General features: G+C 51.2%; 1 protein-coding gene across 2 annotated transcripts; it reads left to right on the top strand.

Annotated features, from left to right (window-relative positions):
- Window positions 1–7,091: 7,091 nt before the first annotated feature.
- Window positions 7,092–10,361, top strand: HAND1 (heart and neural crest derivatives expressed 1). Of its 2 annotated transcripts, none has more exons than XM_518050.8 (2): window positions 7,092–7,867; window positions 9,423–10,361. In XM_518050.8, exons 1-2 carry the CDS (start codon window positions 7,325–7,327, stop codon window positions 9,525–9,527), a joined length of 648 nt encoding a protein of 215 aa, XP_518050.4. In that variant the 5' UTR covers window positions 7,092–7,324; the 3' UTR covers window positions 9,528–10,361. The 2 variants fall into 2 exon arrangements, with proteins under 2 accessions (XP_518050.4, XP_009448295.3); XM_009450020.4 differs by having other exon boundaries at window positions 7,227–7,867; window positions 9,426–10,361.
- The last annotated feature ends 5,853 nt before the right edge of the window (window positions 10,362–16,214 follow it).

The following is a 16,214-nucleotide window of genomic DNA, read 5'->3' as shown; positions in this document are numbered from 1 at the left end:
AAGGACTTCCCTCATTAAACTGAAGAGACAAAGGAGACTCCTGAGGGATTTAGAAATTCAATGGAAAAAGCAAAAAAAAAAAAAAAAAAAACTCTCAGAGCACTTAACTTCTCCCTGCCAATTCCCCAGCAATGCCAGAGCTAAGCATTTTCCCAGTGTCAACATTAAATCCCTTTTTTGTTTTTCTCTTTTAAAGTGTGTTTACAATTGACCATTATGGGAAAGATGATGGATGTGGCCTGGCCCCGTTTAAAATAATAAGGCTAATAATGATACAGTTGTTTCATGCATACGGACTCTTTCTGAAAGCCTGTGAGCAGAAGGAAAGGGTTGAGGAGCCCAGTGTTTTCACCTTAAGTGTAGCCAGCCACCGATCATCCCCACGACCCATTGCTAGCTATAACGCTTATGCTCCGGCAGACTTCAGAAGTTCTTGGCTCCTGCATGCTCTTTTGGAGAAAAGAGCACAGAAGTTTTGAATGAATCTCCAAACCCTGTCCCTGAGATAGCAGGGCTTAGATGGACAAACCTGGAGTGGACAGCTTGCATTGTGCCCCACGGGGACTCTGCCAGAGAAGCGCATGATCCTTAAGACAGAGATATGGCTCAGTCCTATATTCCAGGAGAAAGTAGACTCAATGTTTGCTCATGAAGTGTCCCTGCGTCCAGCTCTGCTGGTGTGTCCCTGGCGAAGACTCCCCACCTATGTAGCCAGCAGCATCTGTCCTTGGATACACCATCCCGGCTCTAGCTTTTCCCCAGTAATCAGCTGGCTTTCGCTGGCAGGAGGATCCAGGAGATAGGTAAAATGGGTTGATTCAGTCCTTGCTGTGGAATTCAGATTAGACTGGGAAAGGAAAAAATTCTCCTGACCAGGGATGCAACAGTCAGGCAGTGAGAATGACCTTCGTGACACTGAGCCGAGATAAGCCTCTTGGCATGAAACAGCTCGGCAGGCAATGATCAGTGGGCTAGGGATTGGCTACAAGTGGCCCGACCCGACCCGGGGAGCAACCGAGCACCAGGAAACTAACCAGCATGTGAGGAACAAAAAAAATCTCCCAATATGCCGAAAACAGCCTGGTGCACAGCAAAACTTCGTTAACAGGCGGCCTGGAACTGAGTGCTGTGAAGCTGACCAGAATGAAATTGCCCTGAAAGCAACGGGACTGGGTAAAAGAAACCGGAGTAAAATCCACCTGCCTGCTAGTGTGCAACTAACCACTGCGAGGGATGGGAGAAGGGAGGGTCTCGGAGGGCCGCAGGGTGGACCGGGAGGAGACAGGACTCCTGGTGCTCTGGAGAACCTGACCGAGCTGCTTCGGGGATGGGGGAGGGAGGTGTCCAGTGCCTTTTGATTTACAATCGCTGCGCCCCAAGCGATCCCATAAATTTGGGGGCCGTTTTCACCAAAACCGTGAGTTACGATTTTTCAAATAAATACATTTTCCAATCAGACCGGGTTCTGTTTAGGTTGAACGCGTCCCGAAGCAGACATCTCTCTGTGCGGAAAATACACAGAGGAGGAAACGGAGCCGGGACGAAGCTCAGACGACATAAAAACTTATGTAAACACATTGTCATTTACGGGCTTCGGAAGAGAAAGAGAATGAGGGGAGGAAGACAGAAAAAGTGGGGGGAAACACATACATGTTTAATTCTCCCTCGAATCCTCAGGTCCTAGCCCAGAGGGAGGTTAGAAAATGTAATATTCTTTTTCCATAAGCTTGATTTATGTTACTCATTGGACAATAGGCAGCAGCAGGTTTACCTTAAATAGATTTTGTATTTTTGAGGCCTGTTACAGACCTGAGAATGAGCACAAATGACCCCCCCTCGCACACACACACAGCCACACACATATATGCATAGGCACTCTCTCCTAGTTTTTCTTCAAGAAAGAGCGTGGAGGAGATAAACCAAAATGAATTATTTTAGCAGGGGAGGGTCGTCGATTTCTATCTGTGTGCCCTTGGGCAAGTCTCTCCCCATCCTCTGGGCCTGTGTTTTGCCAGTAATCAGGGGCTACCGTTGCGCAGAAAAGCATTGGCACATAATTCTGTGCACAATGGCAAGAACCTCCTAGCCAAAATGTAAAGAACGTCACTTCCTGCTTGGACCCTCTCTGGCCTGACCACCCTCGTCTCAGGAAAGAAGGTAATAAGGGGAGACAGAGGCTGCTGTTCACCCCAGGTCCCCTCTGGAGATCTGGGCTCTAGCCGCGCGTCTGCCACTCATCGGCTGTGTGCCCTTAGGAAAGTTCCTTCCCCTCTCTGGGCTAGTTTCCCGTCTGCAAACAGAACCTTGGAGCTCCCAGGAGCAATCTACTCCGTGCCTATCTCTTCCCTGCCCCGACTGTCCCCCATCCCTGGGAGCAGGCTGGGCCAGATTGGAAAGTCCTAGGTCCTCTTCAGACATGGCAGAGAAATGTTTAAGGGATTTGCGCGCTCAAGCTGCGGGGTAAATGGTCCGCGGGCTGATTTATGGCGCGTTACTGCGCGACGCGATTCCCCAAGACAGCGAGAATATTTTACACCGCGCTAATATAAACAGGCGGCCGGCCGGGTCCTTTTTATGGAGTTCCTGTAATTACCCGGGCCCTGACAGGTCCTTGATTTACTGCCCTATTTAGATAAGGGGTCCGGTGCGGGGATTGCCCGTGGCGTCAAGGTCACGGGACTGCGGCGGGAGAAGGTTTTGCGGTAGGCGCCGCGGCCTGGGCTTCCAGAGGCCTGCCAGTCCGGGGGGCGCGGATAGGGGTGAGGGTAGGAGAGGGGCTAGGGCAAGAGCGAGACCCCACCACTGCAGAACGTCCAGGCTTGAGGGACCTTCGCATTGCCAGGGTACAGCTGTCCTACTGTTATGGATGGGGGAACTGAGTCCCGTAGGTGGCAAGACTGCACCCCCCACCAAGTCATTTAGGGAGGGACATGGGGGTGGAGGGTGGAATCTGGAACTGGAATTCGGGTCTCTGGCAACATAATTCCTACACCTGGCGATGTCTCTGTATCTCCAGCCTTATGATGGCTGGGTTGTGTAGGGTCAGTAGGGAATGGGAAGGAACCTAAGGCAGTCAGAAGCAGCTAGGTCAGGTCAGAACAGAGCCCTGCAAGGAGGATTCAGTGTCCTGGTCCTCCTCCCCATCCAGAGCTTTGTAGTCATGTGGCGCATGTAATTCCATTTCCGCCCCTATGAAATTAATATTCCTAAAAACAGAGCCACCATTTATCCAGGTTTACTGTCACTGTGCTAAGAGCCTCGCCTTGTGCTTACTCTTACGCCAGCCCTCCACAGAGGTTATTATTGTCCTCCAATTTACAGAAGAGAAAACTGAGGTGTAGAAGCTTCACACAGGGAGGAATGATGTGCACAGTTTTAACTCAGATGGGCCCGATTCCATAGCAAGGTGGAATGTGTTTTATGTGCATAAGCCCTCTACTTTGTAAAGCAGGGTAAAGAAGAGTTCCTGCCGGGTCTCACCACTACAACTGGGGGAAGAAACGAGAAGCCTGCATTTGAAAATACTAAGAAGGCCAACCCCCCTGAAGGCACTCTTTAGGTGAGCAAGGTGCATTAAGAGGAGGCTGCAGGGGCAGTGTGGGCTAGGACCCTGGGAGTTCTAGTCCTTGGTCTGTTGAGATAGGCAAGAGGAAAGCGGAGTCCTTCTGTAGGGATCCCTGAGCTGAGCACTAAGTCCCAGGAGGAACCAGGGCAGGGTCCCTGCAATAGTGAGGAGCTGGGAATTCCAGAATTCCAGACTATCAATCCTAATCCCTTCTTCTGCAACTGGGGAAACTGAGGCTCGGACTGGAAAGGAACAAAGAGGTGCTAGATAGGGAAAGCCAGAACTCTTGCCTGTCACATCTCTTGCCTGCCAGCCTAAAGCAATTTTAGCCAAAATCCTAGGTCTCAGACCTCCTCCTACAATATAGCGTGGGGCAGAGATAGAGAACAACCTTACAAGGTCCCCACCATCCCGGGAGTTCTGCCGCTCTCCACGGACTACAGTAAAGCATTTTGGGGTCTCTGAGAAGGCAGTCTAGAGCCTAGTTGTACTGCAGTCTCCCCCGACGTCATCCTGCTGGGGGTTGCCCAGCCCCAAGCCTCAGGAGATCCCTTAGGGCTGAGTTTCTGGTGGGGGCACTGCTTGAAAAATGACACTGAATCCCTTCTCTAGGTTGGGGAACAGTGCTTTCCACATCACTGGCAGCTGGAGACACCCTGCTCTTTAAGACCCATGGGGGGCTGCCGGGTAGTCTCAGGGGCCCTCAAGGGGTGTCATAGGACTGGGACTCCTCACCCAGTACTGATAATGCATTCCCCACCACGCTAACCAGGCCAGATATATGGGGGATGTATACAACCTTGAGTGATCTGTGTAACATCATAAAAGCAACTAGGACTCATATGGGCAGGCGCGTGGGCCACACATTTGTATGTGTGTTATGTGTGAGCATGTGAGAATCTCTATTTGTGAGCACCTGTGCATATGTAGTAGAAATTGTGACTGTGTACTTGTGCACTGAAGGTTTAGTGGTGACACTGAGAATATACAAAATGTATGATGGGATTTTGGAAGTTTGTGTTGTGAATACAATTGTGGAGAATCTTAGGAAGATACAAGCTGGTTTTAATTGTGACAATGAGATTATGTGTGAAACCCTGCATTTGTGTAGTATTCAGAATTTATGTGTTTCTACCATATGACTTTGGTCTCTGTGCATGCCTGAATGGAGGATTGGGAGCGGCTCCCAGGTGTAACACATCTGAAGCGTGATGAGTATGTACCCTGTGGGTGACAGAGAGACAATATGTAAAATCCTAGGAATGCATGAATGCTGTGTGTACCGTGGCTGTGCGTACTACTGTGAGAATACACATGCTTTTGGGCGTCTTATGAAGATACGGGCTTTTGTGTACGGCGGCAAGGTTTTGTGAGCCCTTGTGCATGTACCTGTGAATGTATAATCTGAGGGCCTAGTGTGCCGCTCTGAGAGGCACTGTTGCAGATTGTACTTGGATTAGGACAAAGACTGGGCGTGTGTTGAGGATTGTGTGTTGAGGTCCTTCTCTCCACAGCGTAATTACTCTCTACCTGCGCTCTTTCTAGAATGCCTCCAGGCCAGGGAGGCTTGGGACCCCGCAGAGCCGCCGCAGCAGCGGGCGCCCAGCGCTCCCTCCCCGCGTGCCTCCGGCTCCGCGCTCTGCCCTACCCCAGCGCTGCTGGCGCCAGGCGCCGGGGAGAGCGGGGGGTTTCCAGCCCGCCTCGGGCAGGAAACCAGGACCTCCCTGCACCCCCGCCCCATGCACCTCCAGGGCCCACAGCCCTGCTGAGCTCCCACAGGTGGAACCAGCAGGCCCAGGCTTTTGTCTCCGTCACTCCTGTATGTAACCCCCCACCCTTCATTCACTCTCTTGTCCAGGAGTGGAATTCCACTCATCCACGCCCTACCGGACCTCGAGAAAATCGCTCTTCTTCTCTGGGCTTCACGTTCCATATCTGTTCAAGGAGGGAATGGGCCTTTCTCCCTCTGCCTTTGGACTAGTAACTATGATAGGCACATAGTAGGCATCAATAAATAATTGTTGAATGAATGGGTGAATGATTTGCCTTCTAAAAAGAGCACTCACATTAACTTCTCCTTTCCCCCTCCCCTCGACTTTGCTTTGAAGAGAGGCACACTCCCTCTACCACACCGAGGGAGGGGGCGTTGAGCTGAGAAAGGTTGAGAGAATGAGGGACCCAGGTAGGTGGACATCAGCCAAGAAAGGAACCACAGCGGGAGGTAAGACCGAGAGTCCCCAGCTTGAAGCGTCACCACTCCGGGATTCCCAGATTTCAACGCGAGCCTGGGGAAAGCCCACAGTGGAGAGAGTCCGGCTGGCAGGGAATGGCCCTACCCCCGGGGTGAAATCTCGGAGGGTCGTGCAGCGGAGTCGCGCCTCTGCGCGGATGCGTGAGAGATGCCGGACGTCGCGTTTGCCTGTGCAAGCCTCGCGGATGCTGTGCAGTCTTGGTCCCCTCTGCGTGTGTCTACCGCCGAATGCTGGTGTCTCGAGGTGTGAGCTTCGGGGCCGGTGTCTTTAAAGAACCAAAGATTCTTAAGGAGTGATGATCTGGGTAGAGCGGTCCGACGTAGCCGCGCTCCCAGGTCTCGGTGCGAGTCCTGCGGACAGACCAGAGGAGACCTGCTGGCCAGATGCCTCGGGCCCAAGGCGGACGCCAGACTGTCTCTGCGCCAGCCGGGCTGGCCTTCGGAATGGATCAGGCACCCGGGAGGCCGGAGTGGATCTCAGACCCTCAAGCCGGGAACAAACCCGTCGATGCCCGTGGGCCTGGAGTCCGCCTCCTCCTTCCCGCCCCACCCCTACCCCTGCCTCCGAAAGGCTTCTTCGCTGGTCAGTAGCTGCGTGCCCGTCTGCCTGAGGCTGGGTCAGAATTGGCGGGCTGGTAACGACCCCGTGCACAAGCGGCTCCCAGTCTCTCCAGAAAGGGCCGATGACTAAGGGGTGGGGATGGGGGTGGAGGGCTGGAAGGTGTTAGGGAAGAACGTTAGCGGCCTATCCTGTCTTCAGCAGCGCCCTCTCATCTTCTAGCTCTGACGCCGAGCAGAGCAGTTGGAGCTCGGGACTGGGAACTGCTGGAATTCCTATTTAGACTTCTAGACAGTCTAGAAACAAGAACCTTTCTTTCCCTGAGCCTCAGTTTCCTTGTCTGTAAAATCAAAAGGCGGGCTCTAGGTGTAGGCCTTCTTTTCGCTTGGTGATTCTGGATTCCTTTCCTTGGATCCGTGGGGAGGGGGTGGCAGCCACAGTCCAGGGCGTTGGCAGTCCTGTGCCTCAAGTACGTAGTCCCTGTGCCCGCCCCCTCAACACCCCCAGCAGCCCGCCCCCCTAAGCCCGCAGAGCAGGGAGCTGAGTGGGAAGGGCAGAGGCGGGGCCGGTTCCCAGTCCCTGCTGGCGGACTAGAGTGGCGCGGGCTGAGCGTAAAACCTGGGATAGCCACTCCCACTTTTCCTTATCCCCGCCCCCTGCCATTGGCTCCCGGGAGAGGTTGACATCAAAGCCGCGGTCTTATATAAGCCAGATCTGCAGGGGAGTCCGCAGAAGGGTTAAACAGGTCTTTGGGCATCGGCGTCCTCGCCCGCGGCAGAAACCGGCAAGAAGACAGTGGGCTGCGCGTCTCATTTTCAGCCTTGCCCGGACTCTCCCAAAGCCGGCGCCCAGTAGTGGCTCCAGAGCCCACAGGTGGCCCCCGGCAGTCTCTGGGGCGCATGGAGCGGCGTTAATAGGGCTGGCGGCGCAGGCCAGTAGCCGCTCCAACATGAACCTCGTGGGCAGCTACGCACACCATCACCACCATCACCACCCGCACCCTGCGCACCCCATGCTCCACGAACCCTTCCTCTTCGGTCCGGCCTCGCGCTGTCATCAGGAACGGCCCTACTTCCAGAGCTGGCTGCTGAGCCCGGCTGACGCTGCCCCGGACTTCCCTGCGGGCGGGCCGCCGCCCGCGGCCGCTGCAGCCGCCACCGCCTATGGTCCTGACGCCAGGCCTGGGCAGAGCCCCGGGCGGCTGGAGGCGCTTGGCGGCCGTCTTGGCCGGCGGAAGGGCTCAGGACCCAAGAAGGAGCGGAGACGCACGGAGAGCATTAACAGCGCATTCGCGGAGCTGCGCGAGTGCATCCCCAACGTGCCGGCCGACACCAAGCTCTCCAAGATCAAGACTCTGCGCCTAGCCACCAGCTACATCGCCTACCTGATGGACGTGCTGGCCAAGGATGCACAGTCTGGCGATCCCGAGGCCTTCAAGGCTGAACTCAAGAAGGTGGATGGCGGCCGTGAGAGCAAGCGGAAAAGGGAGCTGGTGAGTCCTGGGGCTTGCATGCTCCAGCCAAGGGTGCAGGAGCGGTGAGCACCCTCAGGCCTTGCAGGTAGTCGAAGGAGGCTGTGTTGTCGTGTGTCCGATTTGGAAAGGTTGGGAAGAGTTCTGAGATGGTTGGTCACAGCGTGCGATCCTGTGCATGGAGGGAGGCAGATTCGTCATAGAATTCATTTGTAATACGGGACAGTGTTTGTAATACTGAGTGAATAATCTGTTTGGAGCCTCGGACCCTCCAAAAATGCACACACCACAGATTTTGCTTCCAATTTGGAGAAGTCCTGATTCATTCCTGGGCTCTTCTGGAAGCCAGGTTAAGAATATGTGTTAAAGTTCTTTATTTTGAGTTTGAATTTATGTGCCCGGGCTCGGTTCCTGTTTTCAAAGGGCCTTTGCTGGACCGGCTAGTCTACTTCCATCATTGTATAAATAGGGAAACTGAGGGCCCAGAGTGGGTCGGGGCAGGAAAAGCACCTATCTGAGGAGTCCGGGGTGGAGGTGAGGTAAAACAGATCGGGTCTTCTACTCAGTCCAGGGCGAGTTCTGGTTCTCCCCATGGACTGGTTCTGAGGACGACTTCAGTGGCTTTGCATGTAAATAAGAGCCACTTCTTTTAGCTTTGGAGAGCGCAGTCTCGTCTTGGCCTTCTTGATCCTCTCCGGTTAGGGTGACACTTCCTGGCACTCGGTCTGGCTGTCCGGGGCTGGGGGCTTCTGAGCGCTGGGTTTTCAGGCTGGCCAATCAGTTTCTCTAGGTTGGGTGGCTTAAGGCCGTAGCGGAGTGGAGCCAGCTGAAGCGCCCCACCTGGTTTATCCAACCTGCGGGGGCCTGTGGTAAACTGACGAAAGCTCATCCAGGGACGAGGGAAAGACATATAGGCAACGAGTCTCTAAACGGCTGCCCCGGACTGGGGATGGTGCAGGCCGGCTTCTTTCGAGGTGCGGCGCCTCGAAAGAAGTTGTTATTGGGCGGATCCCGGCCCCCACGCGCCGCCGCCTCCTTCAAGTAGCACCGCTTGGTTCCTGCTGAAAGAGCGGGAAGGAGGACGCTAGGCCAGCTCGACTCCCCGCTCTTTTACCTCCGTATCTGAGGCTCCCAGCTCCGGCTTAGGGGGCCCCAAGCCTGCATCCAAGCCCTGATGTTTAAACCAGGTTGGGAAGCGGGCGGAAGTGTGTGGGGTGCAGCGAGAGCGGGAGAACCGTGGATTTCCACCCCTCCCTTCCAATATCCTGGTGTCTCCCTTAGGTGTCCTAAAGCCAAATCAACGCGCGTCAGTTTCACCAGACGCAGAACATTTTCCTTACCAAACCTCCCGAAGCTGCCCAGCCCATCCCGGGTCCCAGGAACTCCGCGCATAAAGGCAAATTTACGAGCCTGTTTGCCTATTTCGCAAACAGAAATCCGTCACTTATTTAAAGACTCCCAGTTACTGCTCCCGACACCTTCCCCTCCTCCTCATCTTACCCCATGCCGGGCGATCGGAGCAGAAAAATTAAAACCTGTCTCTCCCGCCTCTTTTCTTCTGTGTGTCCTTTGGCAGCAGCAGCACGAAGGTTTTCCTCCTGCCCTGGGCCCAGTCGAGAAGAGGATTAAAGGACGCACCGGCTGGCCGCAGCAAGTCTGGGCGCTGGAGTTAAACCAGTGAGCCGAGGCCCGCGCCGAGGACCTGGCCAGGCCAGCCACTCCTGAAGCCCCGGGAGGAGAGGAAGGCAGCGGCGAACGCCAGGCTCTGGGCTCCGGCGACTGGTGCTACGCATCCCGCGGAGCTTCTGCTGAGCGCCGGCAGGTCGTCGGCTGCAACCACACACTTGGATCGCACGTGCAATGTCCTTTGATTTTTTTAAATACATTAAGAGAAAGAGAAATATATATATATCCACCCCCAGCCCAACCGAGGGCGGCCCTTGGCGGCAACATGCAAGAAGGAGGGACTGTCGAACCCAAGGGCTCAAAGACGCACTCTTCCACCCTTTTGGAGCGAATTTAGAACCTCAGCCCTATCTCCATTTCCCTATCTGGCTCTTTCTCTCTTGTCCCTCCATACGATCCGCCCCGACGCCGTCTTCTCTAATTAAAATGCAATAAGGAATCAATTCTTTTCTGCCTGAGAAAGAGAACCAGACGCAGGAAGATGAAAGGCTGCCCTTTGTTCTTCGAATCGTGGTGGTTTTATTTTATTTTTCTTTTTGTCGCTGCACTTCCTGTTTAGTTCCAAGGGAAACACTTTCTCTCTTTCTCTGTCTCTCTCTTTTCTTCCTTCTTTTCCTTCCTTTTTGTTTCTATCTAAATAAAAGCTTTCCCTGTGTTGGAAAGTTTTTATGTATTTAAACTACCTACCATGCCTGTTGTGCTCAGGTGTTTGTTCATCCTGCCATCCCCAACCCTTTTCTACCTCAAGTCTGTGTGACCACTCACAGCCCCCCTCCCTTCGCCAAAGCAGTGTCTATGCTCTTGATTAATAAAACATTTTCTGAAATCATCTGAAGCCTGTGTCATGTCTCAACCGGGGTCCCTCACCGACTCCCATGGCTTCTGCTAGATGGAAAGCCTCTGTTCCTGCTCCTCTTCTTTTGATAAACACGAAACCAAACTTGAAATCAAGGGAAGCGGGCAGATAAAGAATGTATTTCAAGAACAAAGAGCAAAGTTCTCTTTAGACTAGAACGGGAGGTGGGGATAACTTATGGGAACGGGGAAGAACAAAAACGGAAACGAATTAGTCTCAGAGGGCCTGGGCTCGGGTTTTTGTGCGTTGAGTATTCGTGCTTGTCTGGAGGTTAGTAGTATGCCCACTGGTGTCTGCAAAGAGTGGTTTGTAGGGTTTATTGGGAGGGAAGGGGGCCTAGCACACAGGTGAATCCTATCCCTGGGGCAGGGTAGCTCAGGAGAGGAGGTGTTGGTGGGGAATATGTTCATGTATGTGAAATTCTCAACATATAGATGTACATGTGACAGTGCAGCAACTCATACGGAGCCTGAGGCTGTACAGGGGCCAACAAGGGTCTGCTTAGTACAGCTCCAAGCACACAGTAAGGACTTGACAAGTCACAGCAGCTATTATTATTTTATACCTGAGTAAAATAAGCTTGTGAGTGCTTATATGTTAAATTGAGGTATTTAGGTTTCTCTTTAGCAACGAAGCACTCGACCGAAGGTTGTGAGAGCATATGGATTTGTGCAAAGGGATGGGGTGGGTGTATGTGTGTATGCGTGCTCATTCGGGCACTTGTGCAGGAGAGCCAGTCTTTGTGTTCTCTCATGCGCACCCATGACTAGGTGTGGTGGGTATAAATTCGGTGCATTTGCCAAGGGTCTTGGATGCGTATTGGGCTAAACTGGGGCGGGCAAACGCAGTGGTTTATACTTCCAGGAATAATAATGTACGAATACTTTGGTTGCGTGCAACTGTGTGCTAGGCACTGCGCTAAGCACTTCTGTGTCTCCCAACAGCTCCCATGGTTGCCCCACGGAGCGCACGCTCTGCAGCGCCTGAGGGTCTGCGGCGCTCTGCGAAGGAGAAGGGGAGACCCGTGAGGCTGTCTTGGAACTTTCGCTCTGCGCACCTGGAGCCTGAGCGCTCGGCTTGGGAACAAGAAAGGAGACCTCAGGCAGCTCCGGGGCAGGGCCTCGCGGGGCACCAGGCGTGCCCCAGGCGCCTTGTCCCAGCGTCGGGGTGAATATGGGACCCCATTAGTCTTGGCTGTAAACACCGTAGCAGGGGCTGAGAGGCCACGCGGGCCTTTCCGGACGCGAAGGAGTTAATAAAAGGTGTTTTATGGGCGCTAGGAAACAGTGGGGGAGGTGTGAGCTTCTCTCTCTACTCTCGCCCCCCCTACTTTTTTCTTTTTTCCCTCTCGCCACCCGCCGCCAGATCAAACAGGCCCGCGATTTAACTAGGGCAACACTTGGCGGTAATGAGCCCGTCCGACGCACCCCTTCCTCGGCCTCAGTACCCGGCCGAGGCCCCAGGGCCCTTGGGGAGGAGCAGAGAGAAAAATCAAAGTTTCTTTCTTGTTGTTTTGTTTTTCTTTTCTTTACCTTCTTTCTTTCCGTTGCTTTCTGGGAGTCCGTTTAGAAATTCCGGCGCGCATGGAGAAACAGACCCAGGGAGCGAGCTGATCTAAGCCCCACAGCACGGAGGGAAGCTTATCTAGATTCGAACCCAGGACTCCAACTTCGCTCACACACAAACCTCTGGCTATACACAGGTCCCAGCTCCCAGGACTATTTTTAGCACCGTGAAGTATCCTAGGCACGGGAAGAATGCGCACCCTGGTCTAGCTTTCTTATAGCCGGGGAAAGAAGAGGGGGTGCTGAGGGAGACCCGCCAGCGGCCGCCAAAGCCAAGTCTGGCATAACCAGGCCTCTTCAGAAAACCCAATCCTGCTGGCCCCAAACCCTCTTTGGGAAGAGAGCCTTGGAGCCCTAAACTCGGTCTCAGAAACGTCCAGTCCCTGAACCCGGGAGCCGAGACGGGGCCGGCGCCCATTGAGAGGGTCACTGGATAGTCCCCCACTCTCCCCACGCCTGACTCCAGCGGCCTCCCACGCCCACGCCACATCCCCAGCTCCCACCGCACAGCTGGAAAAGCCGAGCCCAGAGAACGGCTCGGAGCTGCCCCAGGTTTCACAAACCATTCTGTGCTGAGGGTCTGCAGACTAGGGGTCCAGCCCTTCTCGCTGCCACCCTGGCTCTCCAGGCTCCCACCCCTCCTTAGCCCTCCCTTCTTTGAAAACATCTTTAGAGCCTAACGTTTAGTTTCTTCTTCTCTGCCCAGGTTTCAACGAGGTTTGTCAGACACCTCAAATCAGCTGTGGCAGAAGCAGGGTCATTATTTATTATTTTTGAATTAAATACATCTTTTTTTAAAAATGGGAAAAATGGAATGGTTACCAACTTAAAAGTAAATTCCAGGAGTTTACTGCAAGGAAATATTGATGTTACAAAACGTTAACCATAGGACTATTCTATTAAAGAGTGAAACACGAGAAAGAACCTGATGTCCTATAATTACAGAACTGGCTCAATAAAGCCATCAGTTCAAGTGGGTTACTATTCAGCCATTAGAAAAAATGTGGGAATTGACATGGAAATTGTTCACGATATATTAAGTGAGAAAACCTCCTCCCATATTACACCAAACACTGTCCATTGTGACCCTTTTCATGTAAAAATAAATAAATATTATTCGTGGAGAAAAATTGGAAGAATATACATCAAAACTTTCACACCTTTACCTCTGACTTGTGGGAATAAGGGTAATTTTGACTTTTCCTCTTGCTTAGCCATATTTTTCTTAAATGTCTTATAATGAATAAGTATTACTTTTGCAATAAAAATTAAGCTGCAATTTCCTCTGTTGCCAGCATACTTTCAATACACCATTTATTTAACATACATTTATTGTGTGCCCACCATGTGCTAGGCACTGTGGGCATAAATATAATGAAAAGATCCTAATAACGATCAATTAACATACAACAGAAAATATTTGTCCTGAAGAGTTTATTATTCCTCGTACACAGCAAATAGTCTTTTTTTTTACATTTAAAGTCTATTGATGAATGAAATAGTAACAGCTAACATTTATAAAGAAAAGTATTTAAACTCAGCATGCATTATTTCATATAAGCCTCGCAGGGTTCCGTGAGGTCAATATTGAGGGAGCTGAGGTGTAGAGAGGTGAAGGATTTTGTACAAGGTCACATGGATGGCAGATAGGACTTGTATCAAAGTGCAAACATGGCTACCTCCAGAGACCTGTTTCCCCCACATCTCGGAGCACCTCCAGGAGTGTGTGTGTGTGTGTGTGTGTGTGTGTATACATACGTATGTGCCCAAATACAGTTTCTCTCAGTCTGATCTTCCTTAGTCCCCAAAGTAAGGTAGAGAAAAAAAGAAGGAAGGAGTTACGTGAAAGGATCTGGGATTCAAATTCCAGCATTCTCCTGGAACTCTCTTCCCCTGTCAGGGCTCTGAGTGGATCCCATCTAGAAAATGAGGAAAAGGGTAGGCTCCAAGGTGGTTTCCTGTTAGTAACATTCTGATTCCAGGAATCTACTTTCTCCTGGTGAGGAATTCAGCACGTTATTCTTTGCAGTAGTCTCTGGTGTTTGCCTGGCACATTTACCTTACCCGGCTACTTCCACTTTTATAAGTGCATTTTCCTCCCCATAATCTGGAAGACAGCCAAGGCAGGAATGATGCTCCCCATGGACAGATGTGGGAAAGGCAAACCCAAGAGAGTTGATGTGACCAGTTCAGGGTCACACAGCCAGTCAAAGGCTGAGCCCGGATTAGAAGGTGCGCCTCAAACCCAGGGTTCTTACGGAAAAGGCACTGGATACCTTCTGTCTATGCAACCAGCGGTTAACCTTATAGTCTTGCTAAATCTTCACAAAAGAAACGAAACTAAGAAATCAGCCAATCTCATTTTTAAATGAAGAGTGACTGAAGAGAAAAAATATGCACGTTCTGAAGTGTCTGAAACCAGCCTCCTGATTTAAACCTGATTTGTTAGAAACAAAATTTTTTCAGCTGAGAGAGTTTTTACAGCTGAGCTCTCCCAAACTCATAAAAAACTAGGTTTATATGGGAAATCGTGAAAGACTCTTAACTATAATACACAGCGTCTAATGTAAGCAGACGTAGACACTATATAAAGCTCCTACAAATGTTATTAAAACAAACAGAAATGCACATTTATCCCCACAAAATGGACAATGGAACGCATCGGACTTTAGAGGAGTCCTGAAAGGCTTATGTTCACGGAAATGTGAACACACCCCATAACACTGAGACCTCAAAGGTCTTTACCCACCATCCAAGCATGTCCCTCATTTACAGAAGGAGAAACTGAGGCTCACAAAAGAGAGGGACTTGCCCAGCATCTCAGGGAAGTTGTGCTCTTCTTTTCCCTTTGTTTATTTAATACCTTCTACTTCTAGTGCAGGGAACAGAACAATACAAGGGCCAGGAGTCCCTGCACAAGTTACTGAACATTTCCCAATCTCAGTTTTCTTCACAAGTTACTGAACATTTCTCAACCTCAGTTTTCTTATCTACAAAATGAGAGCAATCATTCCCCCAACATCCTTGGGTCTGTGAGGATGGAAAGAGATAAGGCATGCAAAGCACTTAGCGTGTTGCCCATGGTAGAGCTATTTTTATTATTTTATTTAATCCTCATAACAGTCTTGTGAAGCATTGAGGGTTTCTTTTGGTTTGTTTGCTGGCTTTGGAGACTCAGGGCATACTTCCAACAGATGCAGAAGATTTCAGTGACTTTCTCAAGGACACACACCCAGTGAGCAAATTCCTGCTTCAAAGCCCTTATAGTCCACATCATTAAGGTAACACAGGGGGAAGGCAGCCTGTAGCCGTTGAATTTCTGAAACTGTTTCAGGCAGCACTGTACAGTACAACTATCATGCAAGCTATAAGTGCGAGTCACATAGGTGATTAAACATTTTCTAGTAGCCACAATAAAAATGAGAAGAGAAACAGGTGAAATTATTTTTAATAATGTATTTTGTTTAACTTAATATATCCAAAAAAGAATTTCAACATGAATCCATCTAAAAATTATTAGTAAGATATTTTACATTCTTTTTTTTTCATACTAAGCCTTCAAAACCAGGGGCTTTTTTTTTTTTTTTTAGTTGGAGTTTCACTCTTTTTGCCCAGGCTATAGTGCAGTGGTGCCGTCTCGGCTCACTGAAACCTCCGTCTCTCAGGTTCAAGCGATACTCCTGCCTCAGCCTCCCGTGTAGCTGGGATTACAGGTGCTGACCAATACACCTGGCTAACTTTTTGTATTTTTAGTAGAGATGGGGTTTCAGCTTGTCGGCTGGCTGGTCTCGAGCTCAAATGATCCTCCCACCTTAGCCTCCCAAAGTGCTGGTATTACAGGCAAGAGCCACCGTGCCTGGTCCAGGCACATAACTATTAAGTGGCAGGGCTGGGCTGCAGACCCAGATGCATTTGACTTGAAAACCCGCCCTTTCAGCCACTCAGTTCCGTGACTCCCAGAGACAGTAGGGGGACTATAGCTGGGCAGTAAGATGTGGAGTGCCCTTTGGAGTGTCCCACCTAGTTTAGTTTACTATGAGTCAGGTGACCTTGGCCCAGTCATCTCCTTGTGCCCCAGTTTTCTAATCTCTAAGATGGGCTAACAATATCTTTCCTGCCTGCAACAGAACTCCTGTCACGCTGAAGTGGGAAAAGATCTTTGAAAGTGTTTTGAAGGCTGGGTGCGGTGGCTCACGCCTGTAATCTCAGGACTTTGGGAAGCCAAGGTGGGTGGATCACCTGAGGTTAGGAGTTCGAGACA

The sequence above is a fragment of the Pan troglodytes genome, chromosome 4 (assembly GCF_028858775.2).
Source record: "Pan troglodytes isolate AG18354 chromosome 4, NHGRI_mPanTro3-v2.0_pri, whole genome shotgun sequence".
NCBI classification, from domain to species: Eukaryota; Metazoa; Chordata; class Mammalia; order Primates; family Hominidae; genus Pan; species Pan troglodytes.
The sequence above is the reverse complement of the archived record's forward strand: the minus strand, read 5'-3'. Positions and strand labels throughout refer to the sequence as shown.